Source organism: Haemorhous mexicanus, chromosome 1 (genome assembly GCF_027477595.1).
Source record: "Haemorhous mexicanus isolate bHaeMex1 chromosome 1, bHaeMex1.pri, whole genome shotgun sequence".
Lineage (NCBI taxonomy): Eukaryota > Metazoa > Chordata > Aves > Passeriformes > Fringillidae > Haemorhous > Haemorhous mexicanus.
In genome coordinates this window covers 155,997,439-156,020,231 of record NC_082341.1, presented here as the reverse complement: position 1 = coordinate 156,020,231, position 22,793 = coordinate 155,997,439, and the positions used below count along the sequence as shown (strand labels likewise).

Genomic DNA, 22,793 nt, shown 5'->3' with positions numbered 1-22,793 from the left:
TCAGACAGACAGTGCTAGGAATGACAAAAATAATAATAAAAAAATAAAGTCTGTGTGTAATGCCACTGGTACACTTTTTAATGATAAAATATTGCACAACTTTTTGGGGTGGAATGCAGACACCTCTTTTTTTTTTTTTTTTTTGTAAATAACCTTGAGAAATGTTAAATGAAAAAATGTAAACTTTTTTTTTTCATAGTGAAATTAAAAGGCTGCATCTTATGAGGGGGAATGTCCTCTTCTGATCAGCTCCACCTCTTCCTTCCTGCAGGACCACAAACCTGCTGCTGGCTCTGGGCAGCGGGGGGGGCAGAGAAGAGCCAGTGGGGGGAAAATAACCAAAACCCAAACTGAATAAAGCAAAACAAAACATTGCAAGCCAGCAGTGAAGGGGCTTTGTATTCCCACCATCCCAAAATTTCCACAGAGCAACTTGCCTTCCACCTTCAGCAGGTGGCATCCTCACCCCATGCCTGAGCAGTCCTACGGCACAGAAAGGCATTCGAAATGACAAGAGCCAAAGAAAAGAAAGGTCTCGGGTTTCAAGTTCTCTTTTTATTGAAGAAAAGAAAAGAAGAAGGAAAAAAATAGATTATTTTGTTTGTTTTTTTTGTCTGCTTGTTTCCAAGTGGACGTTATTCATGTTGTCAGTTTGTCTCAATGTCCTAAGGCAACGTCTCTGTTTACCAATATCTCCAGGTACAGCGGCAGATCTGTCTTTCCCTTTTTCTCTCTCTGCCTTCCAGGGAGGGGCAGCTTGGAATAAATTTGAGTCCAAAAGCAAGGACAAATAACAGAACCAAAAAAAAAAAAAGAAAAAGAAAAAAAATAAAAAAAAAAAAAAGGATGAGGCCAAGAGGACCTTTGCAAGGCCCGTGCTGAGTTTATCTATTTAACAGTCAATGACATGACCTACATTCTTCTTGTTGGTCTTGTTGTCTACCACCTTCTACCCTCTCCCTGGAGATGGGGCGAGCAGGATTTGGAGATTTGGAGCTGGTCCTTTCCTCCGCCGGGGAGGGATGAGAGGAGGAAGCCCCACCTCTCCTTTCCACCCCAGCCGTGGGTGACGCCACCACGTCCCCCTTCCGCGGGGACCCGCTGTGACCGTGCGCCAATGCCAGGTCGTGGCGTGGCACCCAGCAGTGGCAATGTCCTTGTGGCCACTTCTTGGCGTGTCCCATCTCCTTCCTTCTTGGATGAGCTGGCGAGGGAGAGGCGGGGGAGCCAGGGATGTCCCTCCAGGCTGGGTCTGCCCCAGCCAGGCCACATCCCAGCGTGGCTCCTGCAGGTGTCCCCTCTCGATGTCCCCAAACAACCCTGATCTTCTGGGCCCTCTGTGGTGGCTGCTGGGCATCCTTCCACACCTCCCTGTGGCAGAGCAGGAGGGCTCCTGGTGTGCTGCAGCGACCCGAGAGCCTTTTGGCAGGGCTGGTCCCCTGCAGCCCCTCCCCACCCTCCTCCTCCTCCTCTTCCTCCTCGCTCTCTTCCAGGCTCACTCCTCCAGTCCTGCCTGGGAAAGCTCATGTTGTCCTGAACCTACAGCTACTATACTCTATAAAGTAATATTTCCCCTCTCTGCTGAGAACAATAGAAAAGTTACTCCATCTTACCAAAGGTTTCAAAAGAAACCAAACACTTCTCTCCCTCGGTTCCGATTTAATTTAATCATTTCTTTAAAACGTGGTTTTGTTTTGTTTGTTTCGTTTGTTTTCCGGAAAAAAAAAAGTCCTTTTTCTTCCCTTGCTGCTCAGACCTCTGTCTGAAGGTCAATAATGTCTTGTCCCACCAAGGGGATGGTGGCCCCTGTTTTCTCCCACTCTACAGTTTTTAGTTCTAGGGGAGACTGTGCCACAGGTTCGATGTCCTTTTTAACCCATGATGGCGGGGACTGGACTTTCCTGATGCCTTCCCAGGGTCTCTTGTTTGGTGTCTGCTGTTTTTCTTGCTGCAGAAGGAGGGAAATGTAAGAAAGGAGAGAGAGAGAGAAAGAAAAGTTAGTGTAAAATGCAAGAAATACCATGATTTTACCTCCTCTTGTATCGATCGACAAATCGTTTTTTCCGTGCAGCTTCTCATCCAAAAGAAAGTGGGATATCAATGAAAATGATACTTAGTGTACAAACTGTCCATTTTCAGGAAGAAAATGTTGTTTTTCTTTCCACTGCCACCTCCATCACTTAATGACTGGATATTTCAGCCTTCAGCTGAGGTTTTTACTGAAAAACTGAGTGTGGTTTTTTCTGCTTCCACAGATGGAGTGACAAGAGAAGGGATGATGGCTTTAAGACAAAGGAGGGTAGATTCAGATGGAATATTGGGAAGAAATTTTTCCTTGTGAATGTGGTGAGGCCCTGGAATGGAATTCCCAGAGAAGCTGTGGCTGCCCCATCCCTGGAAGTGTCCAAGGCCAGGCTGGACAGGGCTGTGGAATTATCCCTGCAGGGGCAGCTTTCGTTGGATCACCCAAGCCAGGAGTTCTGCTTGTCCAAGCTTTAATGTAAAAATAGGATGTGCCTGAAGTTGGTCCTGCACCTCACTACTCCCAGGAGAAAGGCTCTGGGCGAGACTGGGATAGTGGAAAGTGTCCCTACCCATGGCAGGGGGTGGAACTATAGGTGGAACTACAGGAACTATAGGATTTAAGATCCTAAAGGATCTATAAGATCTTAAAGAACTATTAAGATCTTAAAGAACCAAAAGAAACTATAAAGAACTGTAAGATCTTTAAGGTCTCTTACAGCCCAACCCACGTATGAAATCCAGATTACACTGAGCTCTTCCTGAACACCTACTGCATTTGATGCACAGCTATTTGGAGACTCTTTAATTGCAGCAGAGCCTGCTCCCTGCTCCACCAGGGAACCAAATCTGTGGTGCTTGAGGAGCTGGAGCTCAACTTGGAGGCTGAAAACATTTCCACCAACTCCACACCAAGCCCTGGAGGCTTCATTGACCCAGTCTCCCCCCAGCCCCCCACCATGGATATTGATCCAGAAAATCTTTCCATGTTTTTGCTGACATGCACCAAGACAAGGCTCTGGGGAGGTTGAGGGGCTGGAAAATGGGTGTGTTCCTCAGTGGGTAGAGAAAGGAAAGGTTTTAAATGAGTTGTTCCACTCAACTTCTCCTCCAACACCAGTGATGCTTTCCACACTTACTTATCTCCACAAAAACACTCCAGCACTGGGCAAGAAAAGGCTTCCCTGGACGTGACAGAGCCCTTTTGAGCCACCTGCCAAAGGAGAAGTGGGAAGGGCGGGAGGAAGGTGGCTTGTGGAGGATGCCAACAAGGAGGGAAAAGCCTGGAGAGAAGGTGAGGAGCCAGCAGTGCAGGGGACACACCACCAGGACATGTCACAGCTCAAGGCTGCCACCAAAATGTATTGACTGAGGGAGATGAAGCCACAAAAGGCTGTGGGGTCACTCCAGGATGCTGCTGAGAGCGTTGTAGCCCCGTAGGAAACTTCCATCCCCATCTGCTGCAGGCTCATCCAGCAGCCTCAGCTCCTCAGTTTGTCCTTCCCTAAGATGTTTCTGTCAGGCTGTTTGTCCCAGCTCCACGCTGCAGTGCTGACAGGAAAGCTGCTGTGGAATTATCCCTGCAGGGGCAGCTTTCATTGGATCACCCAAGCCAGGAGTTCTGCTTGTCCAAGCTTTAATGTAAAAATAGGATGTGCCTGAAGTTGGTCCTGCACCTCACTACTCCCAGGAGAAAGGCTCTGGGCAAGACTTTTTGGTGGTTAGAAGGTGGGGAATGCACAAACCAGGTAAACATCTCCAAGTGAAGTGAAAGCATTCTGAAATAATTTTCATTCAAAGGGAGAAAAATAAGTTAAGTCCTATTTAAAGAGAATTGTTGTTTGGGTTTGCTGTTTTTTTAAAACCAGGTTGTGTAAAAGTATTGCTCAAAAGAATGTAAAACACTAAATTCTCAATTTCTTGAAATCTGCAGCTGAGGTTTTCATTAACTCGACAATAACTCTACATTACTCTACAATACAGAGTTTTCCTTATGCTGCTGATGTTATTCTTACTTTATTCCACAATATAACACAACAGTGATTAATACTAATACGACAGAAGAAGTGATAAAATTTGTGATCTATTCCATTATCTTTTTTGGAACTTATTTTAGAACCACTGCAACTAAAATTGGATTCTCTTTAACTCTTGTCTGTGTCTTGATGAGACAAGCTGGAAGTTTCCCAAAGGGAAATTTCCATCTACAGTTTTTTATTTGGAGACCATCAGTCTGCCTGAAAAGATACAGCAGGAAGGAACACAGCGAAAGGAGCACAAATAGAGCAAAAATTGGAATGAAATTAAGATTCCGAAAAGGTGAAGAAAAACAACCTTGGTCAAGACAAGAATTTTTTTCAATGAAAAACATTTTTTTTTCCTCCCACCACTGCTGTGATGCCACAAGTTTTCAAAGCTGCTGATGTCCACAGCTGTATTAGAGAGCAGCACAAGTGATCTTATGCATGAAGTTCATAAATAATTTGGTTTTTCCCCTCAAACAAGAGCCCTTTTTTGATGGCATTATTTATGGCCACCTCCAGCATCAGGATCTGCTTGCAGCCAATCCCTGTTTTAGCAGTCTCTCCCCATCTGCCACACTCCTGACCTTCAGCCTCTCCTTCATGCTGGGAGGATGCTCCCAGATCTGATCATGCACCCTGAACGTGATCAGCAAACCTCAGAGCCCTCCCTGCCATGGGCTAGTGAGCAAGAGGAGCTGCAAATCCAGGGAGGGAAGAGAAATTGAAGGAAAAAAACCCAAAAAAATCCCGAAAAAATACAAAAATGATGAGCTCACATGTACAGCAGTGGCCTCTGATCAGCCCTGTCACTGGGGAACACCACCTAAGGGTGACAATAATTATTCAAACCCCAGACATTAAATGTTGTAAGTTGTTGAGAAGAGAAAAATTAAGAAAGGAAGAGAGAATGAAACAGGAAATATTATTCTGGCAATGAACAGCTCCATTCTGCACCTGCATCTTGAATATTCTGGGCACTCCGTGGGCTTCCTGAGAGAAGGATAAAGGGGAAATGATAAATGTGGCCAGTTTCCAGCCATGGATAAAGTTATAGAGAATGTCCTGTGGGAGGAAAGATTGCAAACTCCCACCTTCAGGCCTTAAAAGAGATTATGGTTGGATGTAAAAGAGGTCTGTGAAGCTTTGAGAGGCCTGTGGATGATAGGAATGGACCATTGATGGTGGGGATTGGGATAATCCCTTCCAACAAAGGAATTCCAGAGCACCAAGGAGTGAACCCTGGGAGCTGGGCCTGCCCACAGTGCTCAGCCAACCTCCAGGCCACCCTTCCACAGCTCTGTGTCCATCCTGAAAACTTCCAAACTCATGAAAAGCACATGGAAGCACTCACAAAACCAGCATCCATTCGGTGCTCTCCAGTGAAGTGGCACCACTCTGCATCAAGAGGGGTCTCTGAGCACAAATTCCTGGAGTTTTGGGGATCTTTTTGAAGATGCACCACCACAGCCTGGCCCTTTTATCTTTCCAAGCTCCTTGTCACTCTGCCATGGAGAGGAGGCAGAAACTGCCCTTGGGTCTGACCCCACATGGTGATTTCCATCCTCCTTATCAGTGTGATATCTGCCTGTGACTGTGATGGGCTTAGTGACTCCAAGGGTGTTTATTCACAGTTAGAAGATGAAAAAGAGCTCTGGAAAATGAGGAAATGAAGAAGGGAGACTTGCTTTTAGTTCTGCATTTCTCAGGAAAAGACCAGGCTCCTCTGGTGAGGCTGTGAGGGAAGGGCTGGCTCAGGGGTGGCTCAGGAGGACTCTGTGCCCACTGGGATCTCTGAGCAGGTTAATCAGCCTGGCAGAGCTCTGGGAAAGATGCTGGGAGACAAAAGAAAATCTCCTCTTGGCACAGGGCACCCTGGGAATTGGTAGCAGGCTCCTGGGAACAGCTCCCCTTTTCTTTCCCTCCATATGGAAAAAAGTTTTTATGGCCAGTTGAGCAGCACAGAGAAACAGGCACTGGGCTCATGCTCCAACCCTGGCATTTCCCTCCAGCTTCACTGTGGGGTCTTTGCAATCCTTGCAGACAGGAGGGAAATCTGAGCTATGCACAGAAAAGAAAGAGAAATCCTGGAGAGAGGGATGTGTAATCTGGCTGGAAAAGGCACTAGGGCTGGCTCAGTGCCGCTGAGACAGCCAGGGCTGGCCCCAGACAGGGGCTGAGAGCACCAGGAGCCAGGAACAGAGCCATCACTCTGGCCTGACACAGCCCAGGAGCTTCTGGGAAGGAGGGAAATGTTTATCAGTCCGTGCCTGGTGCCAGGATTGTGGAGGAAAAAAAAAAGGGTGGGAAAGGAGGGAGCACCCACACTCAGAGCTGGGGTAAAACCAGCTCCAGACTCGAGGTGTTCATCATCCTGGTGGCACTGGGAGTCTCTTTCACTCAGCCCTGACCTTCATTTTAGCTTCAAATTTTTAAGGTGGAGGGAGGGGATCTGGGATAAAAAGTTTTTAGGCTGCAGTGCCAATAAAACCCCCAACTCTGGCAAAAACAGAGGCAAAGTGCACTGAGATAATCCACACATCCTTCTGCTGGAGCTGGTCCTGGCAGACTGCAGAGTCACCTGTGCTGGACTTGCGATGGGTTTGGAAAGGTGATGGTGGTGGGTCCTTACCCTGGGTCTTCAGGGAATCATCACAAAATCACAGAATGGTTTAGGTCGGAAGGGACCTGAAAAATCATCTCATTCCAGCCCCTGTTCTGGGCAGGGACACCTTCCACTACCCCAGGGTGCTCCAAGCTCTGTCCAAACTGGCACTGGACACTTCCAGGGATGGGGCAGCCACAGCTTTTCTGGGCAACCTGTCCCAGGGCCTCAGCACCCTTCCAGGGAAGAATTTCTTCCCAAAATCTCATCTAACCCTGACCTCTGTCAATTTGAAGCCATTCCTCTTGCCTTGTCACTCCAACCCTCGTCCTAAGTCCCTCTTCAGCTCTCCTGAAGCCCCTTCAGGCACTGGAAGGGACTCTAAGGTTTCCCTGGAGCCTTCTCTTCCCCAGGCTGGACAATCCCAATTTTCTCAGCCTTTCCTCATACCAGAACTGCTCTGATCATCTTGGTGCTCCACATCCTTCCTGTGCTGCGATCCCAGAACTGGACAAAAGGTTCCAGGTGGGGTCTGACCAGAGCAGGTTTGAGGGAGAATCCTCTCCCTCACCCTCAACACTTCCCTGTGCTGCCTCCAGGAGTCCAGGCTGGCTTCATCCCGAGCTCCTGCGTCCCAACTCTTCTCCTTAGGAGCAGCATCCCTGCAGTGCATACATACAGCCCAAGAGCCTGCTCTGAGGCACAGCATGGATCTCCCACTTCAGCCAAAGCCCATGAACTACTCAGGCTGCTCAAGCTGCACCTCCCTGTGTTTGTTTTGTGAGGTTTTTGTTTGGATTTTCTGGTTAATTTTTATTTTTTAACAGCCAGTTTTTATGGTTATCCTGAATAACCGAGGAGCAACTCAGGGCCTTCCGCTGAGCCCTCGGTGATAACTCCCCTGGAACTCCCTCCCATGCTGTTTTCCTTGCCTCTGGTGTCAGCTTGAAGGATATTTCCTGACCCACATGGTCTCTCCCCACGACATGGATGACTGCAGGACCAGGATGAAGTTATTCAGAGTGCAGAGCAGGGAATTGGAAGGAAAAATGTGGCTCACGCTCGTCTAATCCATCTTCCGATCAATGTCGATGAAAAGTGATTAGAAAATGGGAAAGCTGTCTTGTTTCTTTAGAGAATGATAAATTTTCCTTTCCTTCTCAGAAACAAGTAGCTGCAGTTCTTTCATTTTATGCTACTGAACTACAAAGATTATGCTTTTTCTTTTTTTTTTTTTTTTTTCTTTTCATTTAGGAGAAAAGCAAAGTAAAAGGAAGTGGCTGGCTTTGTTCAGAATTTCATTAAATTAAATTGGAAAAAAAAAAAAAAGTAGAAATAATTTGTGGTTTTAACTTGGACATCAGTTAGAAAACTTGAAACACCCAACATTTGCTGGGCTATAAAAATGTCTTCTGCTTCTGTATTCCCTGAAGTTCATCCATCCTGAAGGGGTGGCTGTGAGACAAATTCTAGTGAGGCCAAACAGCTGAAGGTAAACAGGGTCTGGATCAAGGAAGTCTTTTATTGACTCCAGAAAAGCCTGAAGGCTGCACAGAACACCTGTGGTCCCAGCAGCATGAGGAACAGGCTTTTTTCCAGAGCATCCTTGCTGTTAATCCAGCTGGTCGAATCCCAACCTTTTTTGGGACAATGCTTATGGTCTGTGAAGAGCCCACCTGGAGGACTAAATTCCCTAAAATGCTGAAAACTCTCAAAGCTGCCTCACAGGGGCAGCTGGGGATCTGGGAGGGGATCAAGAGCACCCAAAGGACAATTTTTTATTGAGTCTTTTATTCAGACTCTATAAAGAATTATTAATACTTCAGAGTATAAAAACCCAGGAGTTTCAATGTGCGGGTGGCACTGCCTGGTGTTGGAGCAGAGGATACAGGGAACAGATTTCTCTGGGACAAATTTTGTCCCCTAATTGTTGGGACAAAAGGTGCTGAATGATCTGCAGGAGGAGGTGAACTTCTGATTGATGGTGTATTTTGATACCTGGGAGCTGGCAGATGGTTTATGGCTGACTGAACTAAGATTTGACGTCACTTTCATAACAGAATTTATTGCGGTAATTATCAGACTTTATGCAGAGCTCCTCCCTATAAAAGCTCCACTAATTGGTCTGTTAAAATTTGCCTTTAAGCAGTGCAGAGAGGATTAAAGATGTGACACAAAGACACCTTTCCCAAAAGTGGAGCTTCCCCTGCAGAGGGACACCCAGCCAGCAGATTCCCAATGTTCCAATTCCTGCAGCAGAGCACACCAGGGAGACACAGCTCTGCCTGGGGATGAGCTTCAATATCCATCAATATTCATAAAATCATAGAATTACAGAATCAGGGAATGGATTGGGTTGGAAGAAACATTAAGGTCATTTCATCCCACCCCCTGTCATGGGCAGGGACACCCTGCACTATCCCAGGTTGCTCCAAGCCCTGTCCAACCTGGCCTTGGGCACTTCCAGGAATGGGGCAGCCACAGCTTCTCTGGGCAGCCTGTGCCAGGGCCTCCCCACACTCATGGGCAAGAATTTCTTCCTAATATTCACTCTAAGCCTGCTCTCTGTCATCTTAAAACCCTTTGCCCTTTTGCAGTGACTCCATGGTCCTTTTTTCTCAACACTCCATTAGGTTGCCAAAGCCAGTGCTGGTGGAATGGGCAAATCTCCAGATGCCCAAAGAGGAAAGCTCAGAAAAATCTCATTGTGAGAAAAGAAACTGAGGAATCAAAACAGAAGCACCGTCCAGAAGGAAATAAGGAAAAGTTAGGCAGAAAAAAAACTTTATAGCTTTTTAAAATAGGATTTGGAGCAGGTGCTTTTCAGGATCAACAGAGATTTGGGATGGGATTTGAGAGTTGTGTTTTTTCCCAGAGAAGCTGTGGCTGCCCCATCCCTGGAAGTGTCCAAGGCCAGGTTGGATGGGGTTTGGAACTACCTGGGGTAGAGGAAGGTGTCCCTGCCCATGGCAGGGGGGTGGGATGAGATGATCTTTAATATTCTTCCCAATCCAAACTATTCTATGATTCTATGAATTATAAACTGAGTCCAGATTCTGCATGTGAGCTGCAGGACAGGAGCCAAAGCAAAAGCCATTCCAGCTGTAGGGAGCTGAATGTGGCAGGGAGCTCATCAACATGAAGGAGAAAATCCAAGGAATTTGCAGAGTTGTGTCCAGCGCTGACCTCGGCACAAGCAAAGAGCTGCTGTTTAAAATGAATGCCAAGCCAGATGCTGGCAGAAAAAGAAGAATATGGATGTGATTCCAGCTTCTCTAATGGAGCTGGATCAAAAGGATTCCTGCTGAGGGAGAAGCAGGAGCACCACTTCCAGTGCTATCAAAGTGCAGGAGAAGCAAAACCTTGGCTTTTTTAAAAGCCCACAAAACCACAGACCCCTCCCAATGTCCAGCCCAAACTCAGGAATTTCTTTAGCAATTAACTCCCAGGGAGCAGCAACGTTGGAGATGTTAAACCCTGAGAACACAGATCTGCACAGGAAAAATATTTCCTGTGTAGTACAAAGCAGCTTGAAAATAACCACTACCCTGCTTTAATGTGAAGAACTCTCAGCTACAAGAATTCAAAGCTGGGTAACTCTGTATATAGGAGGAAAAAGGGGAAGAAATTGCATGGTGGAGCCTGCAGTCTGCCAGGCAAAGGTCAGGCTTTGAAAGGGAGAAACAAACTTGCAGCACGGTTTTCCAACAATGGGGTTTTTTCTTTTTTTGGTAGCAATTGGGGAGGTAAAGAAGGAGTCAAAGTGATGGGAGTGATTAGGAAGGAAGAACTCTGCTGTCTGAGTCAGTCCCAAGCTAGCATTTCAATATACATCCAAAATCTCCCTTATATAAAGTGAGATTTATAATCCATGTGGAAGCCACTCACTGCTTATTGCAGCCTTAAAAATGAGGGTTTGGGGCATCCCAAGCACCAAGAAAGCTTTAAATTTTCATCAGGATGCCTGGTGGGGGTGGCTAGGTATTTTGATGCAAATCCTGCTGTGCTTGTCTCCAAGTCTTTGGTTCTTTTGATGCTTCCTGGTTGCAAATAAGCTGTCAGGGGGATAAATATTCCACACACACAGAGCTCATTCAGTTTTCCTCTCGGGGGCTACACCAGCTTCCAGTTTGGTCTGGGATTAAATGGAAGGGCAACAGTGTGAAACTTCCACAGGTTTGGGAGGAGGGTGAGCACAGCAAACCAGCTGTTCCTGAGGTGCTATTTTTAGGTTCTTCCATCTCTTCAGGTGGACAGAGAACATATGTCCCAAATTCCAGCAAAACATGAGCAAAAAATTCCTGCCTACAACGCCAAAATTTCCTTCTGAGTAAGGAAAAAAATCACCTTCACCTTCCTTGCCTCACCTGAAGACTGTAAGGGAGAAAAAATTTACCACAGAATATCCAGAGTGGGAAGGGCCCTGCCAGGATCATGGTAAGGTCATACAGAGATCCATCTGCGCATTAAAAACCTGACTTTTCAACTTGGCTGTCATCAGATCTTGCTGGATGTCGTCCTGCTCCAATCTTAATTCCCTAGTATGGAAAAATTAACTTTGGGAAATAGTGTCTACACCCCTGATCAGTTCACACAGCCGCAAATCACAGAATCCCAGAATGGTTTGGGTTGGAAGGGATCTTAAATATTGCCTCATTCCACCCCCTGCCGTGGGCAGGGACACCTTCCATTATCCCAGGTTGATCCAAACCCTGCCCAACCTGGCCTTGGACACTTCCAGGCTGAAACATCCAAAGCTCCTCTGGGTAACCTGTGCCAGGGCCTCACAGGGATGAACTTTTTCCCAATATCCCATCTAAATGTCCCTCCTTCAGCTCAAAGCCATTTTGAGTCTGACCACGTTTTTCTGCTGCAGGGATGAGGTGGCCAAGGCTTGAACACCACCTGGATGTGTGGTCCTGTGTTCTCTGAACGTGGATCCTGCTGGAAAATGTCATTTTAATCAGGAGTAGTTGAGGGTGCTTCCAGTGGGAGCATTTTAGAGTTGAGGTACAGACAAAAGATACTACGAGTCGCATGGAATAAATTTCATGTAATAAACTGGAAAAGAAAATATGGAAAAAATCCATGTTTATTCCCCAAGGAAGGGCAATTCTTTATTATTGTACTCTGAGGCTCAACTTAGTTCACCATTAGAAATGTGTTTTGGTTTCCAGCAGAATAACTGCAGTGAAACAATACTGTGGCCAGTGCCACATCCCTGGGAATGCCTGGAATATGAGCAAGATTCAGACCTGACTGGCATTCCAGGAATTATCCTGCTTCCCATAATTCTCTGACATACCAGCCCTGCTCATTAAGAAGCTGATGGCAGTGGGGACACCCCAATCCCAGAGGGATGTGGATTAGGACTCCTCAACCACAGGTTGATGGAAAAGCAGAATTCATCCCCAAACCTGTCTCCATTTAAAATTCCCTGTAACTCAAGTCTCTCTTCCCAAGGGACTGGACAAAAGGAAATGTGCTCAAATTGTGCCAGGGGAGGTTTAGGCTGGATATTAGGAAAAATTCCTTCACTGAAAGGGTGGTCAAGAGAGCTGGGATATTGAATATTGGAACAGGTGCCCAGGGAAGTGGTGGAGTCACACGCTGGGAGGAATTTTTAGTTGTGGCACTTTGGGACACAGTTTAGTGGTTGGACTTGATGATTTTAGAGGTCTTTTTCAACCTTAATGATTCTGTGAGTCCCTGATTATGTTTCCAGCTCTGCCAGTTACTTCTCTGGGACAGTGAGCAAAGGACATTTTTCTTTATCGACTCTACATAGCACTAACATTTATCCCAAGTTTCCATCTGTCAGGATACCTAAAAAGAGGAACATATGTGCTTGTATAAACCTTTGTGTCATGGCTGAAAACCCCTCTAAAAGGGGTTCTAAAAATCATATTTTACCCTTGAAGCCGGAGAAATTCTCAACAATAAATAAAATGCGATGGTTGAATTTTCCACCCTTTTTTCTAAAGAGATTGAAAATCTGTTCCTTCCTCCCATTTTTTCCTTGGTGTTTCCTTAAAATCTGACAATTTAGGAGTTCATGTGAAAGGAGCTTGTGTTTAGTGTGATATGGTAAGTGCACTGGAGTACTGTGTGGGTGGCAATTTACAATAAAATCCCTAAAAAACTGATCCCTAAAAATGTCCAGCACCATTCCTACAAATCCACATGATGCCTGTCCTGTGCAAACATTTAATTGCAGTTTCATCAGCACTTTTCTGACCTTGGAGCTGAGGGAGGAGAGAGGAACAGCAAGATCAGGACAAGCATTGTATCCTGGAAAGGACTGAGGACAATGGGACATGCTGCCAGGAGAGGTTGGGAACATACCAGGCTTTGAGAGAGACCTGGGAGCTTGACTTTGTGGTTTTTTATTTAAAAGGAGAATAAGAGAGAACAGCAATGCAGGCAGATGGAGCAGACCCAGGAAATATCCTTTCTGCTCTGGGATGAGGAAGTGTTCAGGGGCACTCCAGGATCCTGTCATGACCTTGCTCATGCCCACATGGCACAGAGCTTTCTGCTGGTTAAGGAATGTTTGGATTCATGTCTGCCTTAGGTTGAAAGATTTAGCTGGGGGTGTGTGTTCTACTGCCATCTGTTGGAGGTGGGGCAGTTACCTTCTGTTCATTGGGCAGTTTTCTTTATCTCTTCCACAACCAATCCTCCCTCCAGGAGATATCTGCTGGTAATTGGGCCTGTGAGTGTCACTGCAGGGTTGATAAAATGCCATCATCCCATGGGGAGATGCTCCACCCAAGGGGAGGAGCCAAGCATTCCTAACTGGATAGAATCTGAGGTTGGGAACACCACAGCAGCCTTTTCCCACTGCATTCCCAGAGGAGCAGCTTTCTTCTCCACTGGATTCCCAGAGGAAGACCAGGCCCATCTACGCCACCCCTGGAGCTTCAGAGGAAAACTCCACCCTTGTCCAGGATCCCTGCTCCAGCAGAACCACACCTGGCACTGCAGCAGCCACCATGGAATGGGACTGCTGCCACCACCCTGACCCACAGGCTGTCAGCTCCTGTTCTGAATCTGTCAGTGGTTTGTTTTCTTTTTCGTATTTTTTTGTAAAAATACAATGCAATAGCATTTGTACTTTTTATTTTCGTAGTAAAGAACTGTTATTCCTGCTCCCATATCTTTGCCTGAGAGCCCCTCAATTTCAAAATTATAATTATAATTTGGAGGGAGGGGGTTTACATTTTCCATTTCAAGGGAGGCTCCTGCCTTCCTTAGCAGACAACTGTCTTTCAAACCAAGACAATGTCATGGAAGGGGTTGGGATAGGTCCAGGATGCTCTGCAGTGCAAATGAAAGCCAGACTTACACTAAGGTTTGTTTTATCACTGCCACCAGAAGAAGCACTCCATCGTTTTATAACCTAAACACACATAAAAGAGAAAACATTCTTTTGTTGTTCCTTTAATCCCTGTTATCTGCTCTTTGCCTTCTCAGGGAGAGCTGAAGATGGGGTCTGAGTTCCAATGGGGTTCTCAGCAGCAAATGGTATAAGAAAGACTGGAAAAAAAACCTGTTTATTTGACTTTGTATTGCTTTGGATGTTTTTTAAACCAATACCCACTCCTGACTTGCCAATCCTGCTCTTCACAAGCTCCCCCTCTCCTGTTACATCCAAGAGAAAATTCCCAACTTGAAAAAGATTCAGTCAATATGCAAAAGCCACCTTCAGGACCTCCTTCAGCAGCTCAAAGCTCTTTGATGCTGACAGCGGCAACTTTAATTCTACACAGACGCATCTCTGAAATGCTAAAACCTTCCCAATCTATAAACCCATCCTGCAAATGGACCACAGATTAGCTTTTACACTGCATTTAAGCATTTTGGGGGTTTACAGCTGCATCATACTAAAATAACTGCAAAAAAAAAAACTGCCCCAAAAGGTGACACTGAGTGAGACACATTGGGATTCTGGGCCAGGCAGGATTCTTTGGTCTGAACCTGCAGACCCACTGCCTCTCACTCTGTTACACTGGGCAGCCCATAATGACACCTTGCCACACACAATAAAAATAGGATTTGCTGGGGTAACATCTCTGGAGCTCAGCACAGCAATGTGGGGAACAACACGTGTAAGAATGTGTATCCTGTTGACAGAGTGACAAAATTATCCTTTGTCTCCTAAAAAAGGAAAAATCCCAGATGTTTCTCTCCTCAATTAGGTAAAAAGACATCTCACAGGACCTTGGGAACTTCACCTCAAATTTAGGGATAGCCAATTGGACAGAAGCCAAAAAGTCTCACCTAAGCAATTTACTAGAAAAAGAAGAGAACAAAGAAACTAATTGCTTTTGTGAGGTGTTTTACCAAGAACAAGAACCTCTTGCCCTGGCTCAGTTTTTCTCTGAAAAGAGCTTTGTTATTTTGCCTTTTATTAAAACTTTTCTGTTTCCAACACTGCCACAGAAGCCATCCTGCTGATTTTATGCCATCTGAAGTGACTGAGCTATCTCGGGTGTGATATAAATCTCCAAGAGTTTATAAGACCTTGCTCAAAGAGACCCTTATATCACAGACCAAAGGCTCTGTAGTGCTCTGCTTCCCTCCAAAAAACCTCAAAACTCTCGTTCCATCATCCTCCTTGGAGGCAAGAGCTCTGCCTCTTGCCTCCAAGGGAGTCCCTTTAAAATAAACCCCACCAGTGCCACATCTGCCACATTGCAGGGGGGTGCTACATCCTGGATCTGTCTTAGGATCATGGAATCACTGAGGCTGGAAAAGACCTCCAGGATCACTGATCCAGCTGTCAACCCAGCACTGCCAAGGCCACCCTTAAGCCATGTCCCCAGGTGCCACATCTACGTGGTTTCTGAACACTTCCAGGGATGGTGATTCCACCACTGCTCTGGGGCAGCCTCCTCCAATGCTTGGCCACCCTTTCACTGCAGAAATTTTTTCAAATATCCAACCTGAACTCCCCCTGGTGCAACTGGACCTGGTCCATCTTGTTCTATCACTTTTTACCTGGGAGAGAAGATTGACTCCCATCTGGTTCCAACCTCCTGTCAGGGAGTTCTAGAGAGCAGAAGGTCCCCCCTGAACCTCCTCTTCTCCAGGCTGAGTCCCCCCAGCTCCCTCAAGTGCTCCTCATCAGACTTTTGCTCCAGACCCTTCTCCATCTTTGTTGCCCTTCTCTCCCCAGCCCCTCAATGTCTTTCTTTTCATGAGGGGCTCTGATTATAAATCACCAAGAATTGTTATAATTAGCTCACCTCGCCTCTCTCCTGAGTGCAGGAAATTTAATTTCTTACTGTCAGCCTGGCTCTGCTGCTTGTTTTTCTCTTCAGCTGGAGCTGTAAGAATTCCTTGCAGCCTTTCAGTCCTTGCCCAGCTGGCTGGAAGATGCCATCTGCCTGCTCTTCCTTATTTTATTATTTACAACACCAATTATTACAAAGGCTGCTGATAATTTTTTCCAGTCCCAGATCTCTGCCCCTAAGAAAGGCTGAAAGGTCCTTCCTTAAGTCTGTCTCCTTTAAAGGAGTTGCCTTTTCCCTGGAACTTTGCTCCTGGATGTCACAGGACCACAGAATGGTTTGGGTCAGAAAAGACTATAAAAACCATCTCATTCCAACCCCCTGGCATGAGCAGGGTCATCTTCCACCATCCCAAGCTGCTCCAAGCCCTGTCCAACCTGGCCTTGGACACTTCCAGGGATGGGGCAGCCACAGCTTCTCACAGGGCAACCTGTGCCAGGGCCTCAGCACCCCCAGAGGGAGGAATTTCTTCCCAATATCCCATCTGACCCTACTCTCTTTCAGGTTAGAGCCCTTGCCCCTTGTTGGCTGTCACAGTCTTGTCACTACCTGATCTTGTCAAAGTCCCTCTCCAGCTCCTGTGGGGACTGAAAGGCCACAATAGGTTCATCTAGGAGTCGTCTCCAGGCTGAACAATCCAAATTTTCTCGGCCTTTCCTTATAGAAAGATGCTCCAGCCCTTGGAGAACCTCTATGGCCTTGTCTGGACCTGCTCATTTCCACGTGCTCAGGTGATCAGCTGTCAAAAATAATAGTCTCCAATCCCCAAAATGTGCTCCCAACATCACACGTTAAATCCCACTGCTGTGGCTATCCTAAATGTTCCATCACTGCCACCTTGGCCTCTGCCTCAGCCCCACAAGGGAGGGGAGATGCTTCCCTTCTTTCTACCCTCTCCACCTTTCACCCAGATTTCCTCATGGTCAACCCAATTTCCAGTTCCTACCTAAGAGTGAATGAATAGGGCACAAAGGGATGACCTGGAAGGGAATGCCAAGGACAGACAAAGGGAAAACAACACCATGGACAGACATGGGGACAGACATCCTCCTGCTGGGCTGCTGGGTGGTGCATGTGTGTTTTTTGCAACATGCATGGTGGAAAAACAATTTCCTGCTGGCTCCCATGCTCCTGCTGGCACCAGAGGACTTCTGGAAGTGTCTGACTAACCTTGCTGTCCGTTGTTGGAGACTCCTTCTCCTTCTCTGCGTGCTGGAGTTTTCTGTTCAGGTCCTGGAACATGTCTTGGTGACGTTTCCTTGTGTGCATGATTTTCTGGAGCAAACACAAAGGGCCACAGGTCAGCAAACCCTGTTCATCAGGAGCACGTCCTCCCCCCACAGCTACATCATTTAACCCCAGCTCTGTCTCCCTGCAGGTGCCTGAAACACCTTCAGCATTTCCTGAGAACCCACAGCAGCACCGCCTTTATTTTCAAGGTGAGATAGTGGGAGAAAGTGGAAAGTGCTAATTTTTGACCTAAAAAACCCCCTTAAACTTGCAATAATCAAATTTTTATGCTGCGAAATAAAAGCTTGACTGTCAATGTCCTAAGGAAGGTTTGCTGCCCTTCTTTAGCTGATACCTGTCCCCATGCCCAGCCTTTCCTCAGTTTGTCACCTCTGTAAATGTGCTCAGAGATCACCCAAACACGTAGAATTCAGGTAATTTCATTAGAAACTGTTCCACAATCTCATTTTCTTTTTAATTTGACCCGTCTGCATTTCACTTCTACCTTCTGCTTCCCAGAAGGAGAGGCAGGACAATTTCTGGAAGGATTTCCCTTTCCATGCGTGGGCAGGCTGAATATGGATTTCCTGTGCTCCAGCAAGGGTGTGAGAATTGGAGAGGGTTGCTCAAAAAATTTGGGACCAACATTCAGAAAGGGATGCACTCACCTCAAAATCTAACTCTGCATACCGGGATTTCCGCCTCTGGGTATTCGGGAGAGAAAAAGATGGGTAAAGGTTACTAAGAGGACCAAACAGGAAAAGTCTTCTCCTTTCCCTTTTTCTACACCTTTAACATGTTTCTCTGGCTCTCCATGATGGGAAGTGCCAAATATTTTGAGTTATTAAATCATTTATGTTGGAAGGGATCTTAAAACCACCCAGTTCCAACCTCCTGCCATGGGCACGGACATTTTCCACTGTCCCAGGTTGCTCCAAGCCCTGTCCAGCCTGGATCACTGGGGTGTTCGGTATCATGACTGAAACCTTCAAAATGGGAAATAGGGCAGAGGATAGAATGGGGGAAGAGAAGGCATTAAAAGGAACAGTCTTTGACAAATTAACTTTTCTTTTTTTGACTTTGCAGCACCTGTAGGGCTAAAAACAGTTGATCCAGCAATGGAATGTGCTCTGGAAGCTGTGACACCACATTCCAAAATGTGACTGCATGCCAGTGGTCCCTCAGGGTAACATGACACTGGCATTGCATCCTAGGCTACATTTTCCCTAAAGTTCTTCTTCTGAACCCCCTGGAGTGGCGGGATTGAGAGCAGAACACCACCCTGGGCTGAGAACAACATTCTGATTTCCACGCTCACCTCCAAGGAGCTCATGGAGAGGGTGGAGACGGTCTCGCTCTTGGACACCACACCCGAGTTCCCTGAGTCACCTGTGTCACACAGGCTATTGGGAATCTGTGACTCGTTGGAGATGTTCTGTGGAGCCAGCTGCTGCTGCTGCTGGCTCATGGAGGAACCCTGCACCTCACTGCACGCCATGGTCACCGGCTCCCGCGGGGGACTCTTGACCGTGAAGCCGGGGTCGGTGGCCATGCTGAGGTGGATGAGCCGTGTCTGAGGCATCTGGTCGATGTTGATGCTGTATTTGCTCTCATCCTTGGGTTTGGCCCTCAAGGTGGACGTGTTGGTGGGCAGGATAACGTAGCTGGTGTCCAGGGTCTGCTCTTGTGCCCGCGAGAGCTCCGAGTCCAACTTCTTGAAGATGTCCCCGTCGCAGATGTAGATGGATTTCGGCGGCTGGTTCTTGTCCTTCTTCAGGGTGAGTGAGTGGTTGCTGAACTCGTTCAGGTTGATGGCCCCCAGGTAGTGTGGGGAGCCCTGAAGGTGCATCTTGGAGACGTTGGCTGGAAGACTGTTGAAGTTGGATGAGCCTTTCTGGTGGTTGAGTTTCAGTTTCTCCTCGTCAGGTAGCGACGGGCGCTTCAGGGTCCCCGTGATGGTCGAGGTTCTGCACGTAGTGATGTCTTTGTTCAGCACTGGGGAGACAGAGAAGCATCCTCAGCACCTCACCTGGGGTTTTGTTGACACATCAAGACACCTCCCACAGTCACTCCCTGCCAGCACCTCTCCCAAAGAGGCACAACAGTGTTTAACATTATTTGTATTTTCAAAATCCAGGATACCGAAGGCAAAATTAAAGCTAGGGAGGAAAAAAACTTTGTTATTTTGGGAGAGTTCTCTGTGATGTGAGTTTTCCAACACAACCATGGCCAAAACTCCCATCTAGGCCAACATATTGATGACAATACCCTGAAAACCAAAGAGATTTTTAGATATTTAGTACATCTACTATATGTATGTATATATGAAATCTATACATTATTAGCCTGTGGAGAATAATTCTTTAAACTAAAAGGTTACTTTCGTGTAAAAAGATTATTTTGATTCAGGAAATAGCTGAAATACAACATTATCAATGATTCATACAACTACAAAATTATCAAATGGCCTGGGCTGGAAGAGAACTTAAAAGATCATCGAGTTCCAGACCCTTTTAAATTTAATTTTTTGTATTAACTCACTAAAATACTTCAGGTTGCTCTTTTCCCTTAACAGTTCCAGTGTTAATAAATTGGTATTTTGAAACACACCATATTTTGTTACGAATTTCAAACTGCTCTCCATAAAATCTTATATTCCAGTAATCATGGTAAGCCTTTGTGAGAGCTCATTATATAGCAATTTTTGATTTCCCTTCAGGAAAGCAAGTGGTGATGGGAATGTTCCTTCAAAAGGGAGGAAAACTTAAAACTCAGTAGGAAGTGAACGCGTCATAAAGGATATTTGGACATTCATTCCCACACAATACTGTCCACAAAGAAAAATAATTTGTCCCCTTTCCAGGCAAAATTATCTATTGCTCAGTTGATTTCAGGCTGTAGCAAAGATCTTGGGAAAATAATGATGTCACCCTTGATGTCTCTGCTGGGTGGAAAACCAGAAAATCATGGAAATCAGACTGTGGAGCAGGGACAAAGTGTTGTGGGCTACTTACCCAGGACTTCAGCACAGCAAAAGAGAAAGAAATGTATGTTCCCCTTTCACCCATCGCAAGGAGGAAATAAAAATAGGTAAATGGATCTTTTTTAGGACCAGGGAGAAGGATTTTTGGGGTGAGCTGACATTATTCATCTGCTCCATGTGGGACAGAGGTGGGATGGGCATCCCATGGGACTGAGGACACGCTGATTTTTCTACCAGCTCTGAGTGGGAGTGAGGGAAGATCAAACTCCCCCCCCAAGACCACTGAGCACGCAAGGCAGCATGAGCAGGGCACCAAGGAGAATAAAAAGAGCTTATAAAGAGCTTTTAAAGCTGAAAACTCTGGCAGCCACAAACATCTTGGCATTGCTGGGATAAATCAGAGCAAATCAAGCCCTTCCCTTGGGAGTCCCAGCAAGGTTTATTGATCCAGGCTCTTCTCCATCCTCACATCAGCTGCAGAAAATAGGTTTGGAGAGGTTTCTACTTGGCAATGTCCAAGCAAGGAGTGGAATGAGCCTTCAACACTGAGCCCTGGAGCAAGTCCTACCAGGGGATCAATGTGAGGGGGTTCTGAGTGGTCTCAGCCACATCTCCAATCCATCACAAGAGGGGAGATGGTGCCTCCAGGAGAAATGATGGCCAGAAACAATTGGACAGGTTCCTGGATTTTATTATTCAATAAGCAGAGTGCATGGGATGATGCATCACTCCAAAAGGTCTCTGAAATGAGGTTTATTATTAACTACTTATCTTGGCACACTCTAATGGCACTTTATGAGAGAAGGAGAATCTCCAGGCAGACAAATACAAATTCTAGAGTTGGATGCTGGCAAAGGAGGGGAAGCTTAGGCTGCTGGCAAGCTTCTGATCTAGGGGCTCCTGCCATGAAATCATGTGAAACAAATCAGCTCCTTCCCCTCCTCTGGGAAACTCAATTTGGGATGAAGAGGTGTGGTGGCAGATCCAGAAAGGCTCCTCTGGAGGAGGGATCTGGGGGTCTGCCGGTGTTTACAGCTGACTCTGTGCCTGGTGAATGTTCCCCGAGCATTTCCTCAACTCAGACATGGCCCCACACACACATTTTTCACACGTGGTTTCTTGGGACTGAGATATTTGGTGTCAAAGGAGAAGGAGGGAGACAAATGGGAAGAGGCTGACAGCTAGAAATTAAATTAGAGAGTGTGAGACAGAAAAACAGAAAGAAAAAAAAAAATGGAGAGACCCTGAAAAGAGATAAATGGACAAAAGAGACCGTGAAATAAGATATCACAGGGGTAAGTGAGATAAATATACTGTGACTGTGATAAGCACAGGGAGAGGGAGTGAGGCAGAGAGATGGACAGGAAAAGATAAATAAGATATAGATAGATATTAGACAGATAAATGATAGTGACAGTGATAGACAATACACAGAAACACAGTGACAGGGACAAATGTTGACAGATAGAAATACATAAATAACAGGCACAGCAAGACAGACAGCTGAGGACAGAGATAAATAAGTGATTGCGAGACAGAACGAAAGAGATGAATTATAGATAAATACATTAGAAGCAGATAAATAAATGATAGATGAGATAAAGAAAAGGATAAATGAAAAGGACAGGTAGATGTTTATAGAAAGAGAGAGAGGAGGGGAGAAAGAAAGGCAGGGCAGGGAAGGAAGGAGAGAAAGAGAGAAGGAATGAAAACAAGGAAAAAGGAAAGAAGGAAGGCAAGAAGGAAAGATTAATAAAAAGACAGTGAGAGAAGCTTTGCCATAGTGGTGACTGAACACAGACTGTGCTGTCCCTGGCTTGGGAAGATCCTGGTTTGGAAGATATGAATTATGCAATTCCCAAGCAAGCCGGTATTTCTCTTGCTTGGCAGAGGGGAGAAGTCTGGGAGGGCAAATGAAGTCTGGGGGGGCCTCAGTATCTATAAAGGGTAAAAAAAATAACCTCAGCCAAAAGGTCAGGCATGCCAGGACCAAGGACAGGATGAAACCTGCAGAGAGGAACAGGCAGCCAGGGAGAATCCAGGCAGCACAGACACCCCTGGGATTATCGAGAAAAGGGGCTGTCAACTCATGCACATCCTCAGGATGTAGAGGAACCTGTGTGATGAACACACAGCAGAAAGGAGCAGGCAGAGAAGGAGAGATCCAACCACTTCCAGGTGCACAGAAGAGCGTGGAGCCAGGTGGAGCGGTGGAAAGGCTCTCCAGACTCCAGACTTTCTACAAAGACACCCTTCATGAGCAAAGAGCTGCTTGAGGTTGGCATGACCCCAGCAGGAGTTGCTGGAACAAAGAAGGATCACAGCAGGAAGAGATGGATCCCATCTCTTCTTCCTTGATGCTCTTCTCTGCCAACATGTGACATGGCAGAAAACAATTCCTCAGAGGCAAGTCTTGATCTCAGTTAAAAGGCCAAAAGAGTTACAGGAAAATAGGAAAAGCAAAGGGAGAATTCAGGGTCTTGTGTTCTTTTGGGTGGGGTTGAAAGGAAGGGCAACCCATATGAGGACATGCAAGGCACCAAGACACACACAAAGGAAACAGAAAGGGAAGTAAAAAATGGCCTAGTTCAATCCCCAAACCAGGTCACTTGCTGATTCTCACCTGTGATGTGCTC

The 22,793-nt window shown here is 46.3% G+C and overlaps 1 protein-coding gene across 1 annotated transcript in view; it reads right to left on the bottom strand.

Annotated features, from left to right (window-relative positions):
• Window positions 1-543: 543 nt before the first annotated feature.
• ADGRB1 (adhesion G protein-coupled receptor B1) overlaps window positions 544-22,793 on the bottom strand; it is a 203,952-nt gene continuing 181,702 nt past the window's right edge. The window contains 4 exon segments of the mRNA XM_059867849.1: window positions 544-1,948; window positions 17,115-17,219; window positions 17,843-17,878; window positions 18,493-19,169. Coding sequence (XP_059723832.1) covers window positions 1,751-1,948; window positions 17,115-17,219; window positions 17,843-17,878; window positions 18,493-19,169 — 1,016 coding nt within the window. The 3' untranslated portion in view covers window positions 544-1,750.